General features: G+C 43.0%; 1 protein-coding gene across 1 annotated transcript in view; it reads right to left on the bottom strand.

Annotated features, from left to right (window-relative positions):
- col14a1b (collagen, type XIV, alpha 1b) overlaps positions 1–7,068 on the bottom strand; it is a 64,573-nt gene that overhangs the window by 42,067 nt on the left and 15,438 nt on the right. Inside the window, 7 exon segments of the mRNA XM_016548824.1 lie at positions 3,379–3,518; positions 3,633–3,762; positions 3,942–4,087; positions 4,710–4,839; positions 5,033–5,196; positions 6,472–6,633; positions 6,711–6,875. Of these exon segments, the coding sequence (XP_016404310.1) occupies positions 3,379–3,518; positions 3,633–3,762; positions 3,942–4,087; positions 4,710–4,839; positions 5,033–5,196; positions 6,472–6,633; positions 6,711–6,875 (1,037 nt within the window).

Raw genomic sequence — 7,068 nt, 5'->3', positions numbered from 1 at the left:
AGGTCAGAGGTCAGAGGTCAGCGTGTGTGTGTGTGTGTGTGTGTGTGTGTGTGATGAGGCACTCGGGTACCTGAGGTGGGCTGGTAGACGATCCTGTAACCCATGGTGGGCGACGGCGGCGCGTCCCAGCTGATGCGGAAGCGGTTGTACCACTCCTCAGACACACGGAGGTTACTGGGAGCAGAGAGAGGCACTGCAGAGGAAGAGACCCTGACTGGGGTTTCAGTTCACAACTGATCAGTCCCTCCCTGTGAAACACAACTGGCATGTACGCACTCGTTTGTTTCATTAAAACATTCTAGTGAGACAGGAAACGGGTAGCTGACATTGTCTCTGAGGGTGTACAACTTTCATTTGTCCATTAGGACTTCATATCAATAAATGTCTAGTGTGTTTTATAACTGTACAGCATGCTTTCCATGTCTGTTGTCCCCCAATGTTTCAAAACATCCACCACTGTGCCCTTCATCAGTTAGTGCTTTGAGAACCTCATCAGAGATCACTTCTGTTCTGTTCTGCCGGCATCTCTCGACCCACTGCAGTTCGCCTACCGCAACAACCGCTCCACTGACCACGCAATTGCCTTCACCCTGCACACTGCACTTTCCCATCTGGACAAGAGGAACACCTATGTGAGAATGCTGTTTGTTGACTACAGCTCAGCGTTTAATACCATAGTGCCCCCTAAGCTTGTGGTGAAACTCCGGGCTCTGGGTCTGAATAGATCCTGGACTAGAGTTGGCAGCAATATCTCCTCCCCACTGACCCTCAACACCGGTGCCCCACAGGGCTATGTTCTCAGTCCTCTCCTGTTCTCCTTGAAGGGTCAACAGCTTCAAGTTCCTTGGTGTCCAGGACCTCACCTGGTCTCCTCACACACAGTCAGTGGTGAAGAAGGCCCACCAGCGTCTCTTCTTCCTCAGGCAACAGAAGAAATTTGGTCTGAGCCCAAAAATTCTAAAACAATTCTACAGCTGTCCGGCTGGTACGGGAACAGCATCACTCTCAACCGGAAAGCCCAGCACATCGTCGGAGGTGAGCTTCCCTTCCTCCAGGACATCTACACCCAGCGATGTGTGAGGAAAGCATGGAAGATCATCAGAGACTCCTGCCACCCGAGCTACGAACTGCTCTCACTGCTACCATCAGGCAGACGATACCACAGCATCAGGACCCACACCAGCAGACTGCGAGACTGCTGAACTCCAGCCAATAAAACAACACAACACACCTCATATACCCTTACACTGCACTTTATTACCAGACTAGTTACACTGACTCTAAGTGACAGCACTCGACGCAGGCTACATCATCTCTCTTCAGCACTCTGACGAGCTATCTGCACTAAACATCACAGCGCATTAACTGCTCTCTATAACAACATCCACATTTACCTCACTGTGTTATTACTGTGAATTATACTGACTATTACTGTCATTACTGCAACTGCATTCGATTGTAACATGAAAACGTCCTGTCTATTCCTTGTGTATACTGTGTATCTTGTGTAAATGTGTATATTGTTATTTAATGTATACTGTCAGTTATCATATGTCGTGTTGTTTATACGGCCCGTTACAGAGAATTGCGGGTACACCCGTTTACACGATGTGTGACAATAAAGAGATTTGATCTGATTTGATTTGATAGTGTTTACAATGTTTGGAGATGTTTCGATTTATTTACCAGATTTTACTAATGTAATAAAACATGACTTCTACACAGATGCGACTTATCTTTGCTTTTTTTTTCTCAATAATGCAATTATGAGCCGGTCATAATTTAGCCTGATCAATTTAGCTTTCTCAAATCAACACTTGACTTACCTACAATAAAATCCAGAGATATAAAACACTTAAAGCATATCACAATGTTAGTTTATTTTCAATTTCTAAAATATTTAATTAATTTATAAAACATTTACATTAATTACATTTATTTAAATTTGAATCAAAATTAATTTAGAAAACATTTAAATAAATTGAATTTAAATGCATGTATAAAACTTTTGTCACAACACAGTACTAGTTACAATAAACTAGTGAAGGTCAGTGGTCCTTAGAATGAGTTACAGGCCATAGAATGCACACTTTTCTCTTAGATTCATATATACTTCAACTTAAAATCTTGTTGTTAATGCAAAAGTCCCTCCTCTAACACGCTGACTGCTGTATGCGTTACCCAGAATCCCCGAGCGAGGCTCAGTGGAGAGCAGACTCACGTGTGCGTGCGAGGCGTGTGATGGGCGGCCCGTCGCCGTCGCTGTAGACCGCTGAGACGCTGAGACGGTACTCTGTGTCCGACAGAAGAGGCTGCAGCAGCAGCGAGGTCTGAGCCGCAGGAACCATGGCCTGCAGCAGAGAGAAAACACACCGTCAGTCACAGAAACCACAGTCATGAAAGGTGTTTTGATCTGAGGAATGTTCCTGCGGTGAACACAAACACATTTCAGGACGACGGCCTGTAGCGCTGCGAAACTCTGCGGCAAAAACCCACCGATAAAAACTAAACACACTCCACAGAAGACAAAACACATTCACAAGCCACAGGGAGTTTTGAGTCACTTTAACATACAAACACTGTACATTCACTGATGTTACAGCATTTGAGACCTGTTAAACGTGATGGATCACATCTGAACGTGCCATGGATCAAAAACAGCACTGCCGCAAAACATAACTCTCTTCCCTCTGATCCAGCTCTGGTTTAATCCAGTTTTCACACACGGGCTGTCATGAGAAATGTATGATGTGAAAATGACTAGGGATGCATGATATTGGATTTTAAACTATGTGTCGATATGCAAACATTTTTCAAGACATTTTGCCCCGATGCTGACACCGATATATATTTCCTTTTGATTGGAAACAGCATCAAGTCTCTCCTGTACAGAGATTATAAACAAATCATTTTACATTTTGGTTAGTTTTTAACAAAAACGTACTTTTTAGGGTTAAATAAGCAATAATGAAGTTATTTTATAATGCGAGTACATTGAAAGCTTTGAAATATAACTATAAATCAACTATAAATCAATCAAAAAATTCCCTCAGTTTTTAAGTAACCTTAACATTTTATTTGTAGATTTAATATTTGTAGATGGTCTAAAGCAAAAAACTGTAAAAATTCAGAAAATCTTTTAGAGCCCCTTGTATCATAATGTTCTCATAATGAAAAAAAGTACATATATATATATATATATATTACACATTAATGAATAAATCTGTATATATAAAATTAATTTCCAAGTGTCATGTTTGTGATTTTTATTGATGTAAGCTATAGCTTCTGACCTTTAAATCTCTGAGGTCACCAAAGGGTCAAAGGTCAGAGACATGCCAAAACAATTCAGTTCACAGTGGCCGGATGCGCTCTCACCTTATTGGTCTCCACAGCGTCCGTCTTCACATAAACAATACGGTAACCTTTGACCTTACGAGACGCCGCGTCCCACGAGAGTTTAGCGGAGCTGTGACTGACGTCTGAGATGCGCAGATTACGAGCCGGAGTCAGACGGACTGAGAGCGAGAGAGTCAGGCAGATGATATTATCAGCTCTTCTCTGGTGAAGGCTAGTATTTAGCACACACATGTGTTTCTCTGATGTGTTGCGTGTCTGGGGTTTGGACTCACGCGTGGTCTCCTGCGCGGTCATGGGGTCACTGGCTTCCTCTCCATACAGGGCATAAACAGTCACTGTGTATTCGGTCGCAGGAGTTAAACCTTCCAGTTCAACCTGAGTCACGGAGTCGGACACTTTAACCTGTAAACACACAAACACACACTCACTAGTAAGGGATACTCACAGATCTGAGAGCATCTACATTCATGCATGTTCCAGCCGGGTGTCATCGACTGATTCTAGTCCAAATCTTCACGCTGGACATTCGCATGCAGTGTGAGAGGACCTGTAGTGTGTGTGTGTGTGTGTGTGTATTCCACCTCCTTCTCGTCCGCGGGGTCACCCTCCGTCAGAGGCGCGTACAGGATCATGTACCCAGAAGCCCCCTCTGCCTCCCGCCAGCGCGCACGCATGCTACTGTGAGTGATGTCATGCAGCTCCAGATTACTGACCGTCGGCAACGCCACTGAACGACAAACACAACAATCAACAAACCATACAGACACAAGAAGTACTGCAGGATTCACTTCTGCAGGAGAATAAAACAGATCAGACATATACAACTGATCATTTCAGCACAGATCAGATGAGTTTAACATATCAGACATATTAAACAGATCAGGTGAGTACTAATAGATCAGATGCACAAATGATCAGTTCAAAACAAAATAACAGATCAGATGTGAAAATAAATCAGATGTAATGAATAGATCAGATGTAATAAAAGATCTGATGTAATAATAGATAGGACGGTGTATTAATAGATCAGATGTGATTATAGATCAGACGTGTATTAACAGATCACATGTGGTAACAGATGAGATGTGATTTTAGATCATACGTGATAGATCAGATGTAATGATCAGATCTGATCTGATAACAGATCAGATGTGATAATAGATCAGATGTAATGATCAGATCAGATGTGATAACAGACCACATGTTATATCAGATCAGATGTGATAACAGATCAGATGTGATAATAGATCAGATGTAATGATCAGATCAGATGTGATAACAGACCACATGTTATATCAGATCAGATGTGATAATAGATCAGATGTAATGATCAGATCAGATGCACTCACAGGTGGTCTCGCTGCCTCTCAGAGCTTCACTGGCTGCGTTGCTGTAGATGGCGAACACAGTGATCTGATACTCCGTCAGAGAGTTCAGATACCTCAACACCACAGAGTTATCATCGCCGTTCACCACCACCTGCACAACACACCACATTCACACACACGGATGCACAGCTGTGTCTTTCACTAGTTCTCCTAAACTAACATTCACAGAGGAAGGTTCAAAATAATGGATCATGAGGCCTTTTCTATTATTGAGGCCAGCTAAAATGTCTTTAAAAGTGACATGCTTCACTACATTACTGAAGATCATAAGTATACACACACACCTCTTCGGGTCTGGATTCACTGGATGAGTAATACACCACTCTGTACTTCTCCACCGGCCCTGCAGCATGGGTCCATGACACACGGAAGCTCCTGGCCATGACCTCAGAGGTCACAAGGTTACTGGGAGCGTCCAGTGACCTCGTGGAATATGAATCTGTCTCACCTGAAAACACACAGAAGCTTTACATCATCTAAGCAGGATGGTATAAAAGCTTAAATACAAGCTGCTGTTAAATATTAAAGTTTCAGCTTTGTTAAAGGGGTCATATGATGTTGCTAAAAAGAACATTATTTTGTGTATTTGGTGTAATGAAATGTGTTTATACGGTTTAAGGTTCAAAAAACACATTATTTTCCACATACTGTACATTATTGTTTCTCCTCTATGCCCCGCCTTTCTGAAACGCGTCGATTTTTACAAAACTCATCGGTCTGAAAAGCGAGGTGTGCTCTGACTGGCCAGCTATCCGGTGCGTTGTGATTGGCCGAATACCTCAAGCATGTGACGGAAATGTTACACCCCTTACCATACTGTGATGCCCTGTCAGACCGGAGCGATGATTCAAAAACATGAAAACCCATTATAAACGAGGCATTCGTTGCATCCAGTGGGGACATAATTATGGATTATAATGACTTATACTGTCTTTTTACGCGTTGCATCGCGCCGCGTAAACAAAACCATGTCTGCATTTGTGATCGGAGAAATCGCGCGCGCGCGCACACACACACACACACACACACACACGATGCTCAAAACTCCGCATTTGAACAGTCAATAGCAGATACTTAAACTAATAACAAAACAGTAACTGATTCAGAAGCACCAGGATTGTCATAGCAAAGTCAGAATTACCTCCTCTCCTAGGTTCACTAAACGGTCGTCCATAGAATGCATTGCTGTTCTGTTGTAAGTGATCTTAAAGATTCCTAAATGCATCTACTTTCGGAAGGCCAAATAAAGTGCTTTTGCTTTCGCACTGAATCACACAGCGTCTCCCTGACATGGCTGCATCAACACTACTGCTGTTTCTGAAACCACGCCTTCTTTCTTTGCGTGCACGTTTGGGCGGCATTATGCTAATATTTCCACATAGTGATGTAGATATGTGGGGGCGTGTTAGAACGAGGCGTTTTAGGTAGGCGTGGTTGACTCTTAACTTTTATAAAGAATATCTCTTTGGATTTGAGACTTTAGTCTTTGCAACTTTACAGATCTTCTTTATGCACCAAGAGCTTGTAACACTCCAAAGAGAAAGGAACAATTTAAATTGCATCATATGACCTCTTTAAAGGTTTCTCAATGGTCACTCTAACAGTGAGGACACCACAACCCAAGCATCATTTTCAGTGGAAATGACAGTCACAGATGCTACCATTAGAGTGTGAGACTCAATCAGCCCGGAGCAAAGATGTCACAAAACTCCCAGAAACCCACCGCTGATCTCTCTGCTGAGTTCAGAGACGCGCTCGCAGACGCTCCTGGTCAGTCCCTCCACGATGGAGCTCATCACGCTGAAATCAGCCACGTTATACATGTGTGTTTCCTCCGGCGGAGAGGCGATGGCTCTCAGCTCATTCTCATCTGCGTTCTTCACTCCTGCAGATTCACACAGTCAGAAAAAACTATTCATTTACAAACCCGTATCTGAGTCGGAGCTGGTTTTGTTCTGGTACCGATAGCAAACAGCTCAATCCCAGCGTCTCTGAGTCTCTGAGCAGGAGAAAGAACATCGTCCTGTGATTTCCCATCTGTGATCAGAATCCCAATCTTAGGAACGTCAGGTCTGGATCCAGATTCAGCTTTGAAGCTGTTCTCCAGAATATATGTCAGAGCAAGACCTGGAAAAACACACACATGTACGAAAAGATGCGTTACAGTGAGAATGAAGTCATATAAATCTAAGCTTTGTGTGTGTGTGTGTGTGTATGTGAGTTTGAGTGAGGGTTTATATGAGTGCAAGTTTGTATGAGTGAGTTTGTGTATATGAGTGTGAGTTTGTGTGAGTGTGAATTTGAGTGAGTTTGTGTGAGT

Source organism: Sinocyclocheilus rhinocerous, unplaced genomic scaffold (assembly GCF_001515625.1).
Source record: "Sinocyclocheilus rhinocerous isolate Xijiao unplaced genomic scaffold, SAMN03320098_v1.1 scaffold4088, whole genome shotgun sequence".
NCBI lineage: Eukaryota > Metazoa > Chordata > Actinopteri > Cypriniformes > Cyprinidae > Sinocyclocheilus > Sinocyclocheilus rhinocerous.
The sequence above is the reverse complement of the archived record's forward strand: the minus strand, read 5'-3'. Positions and strand labels throughout refer to the sequence as shown.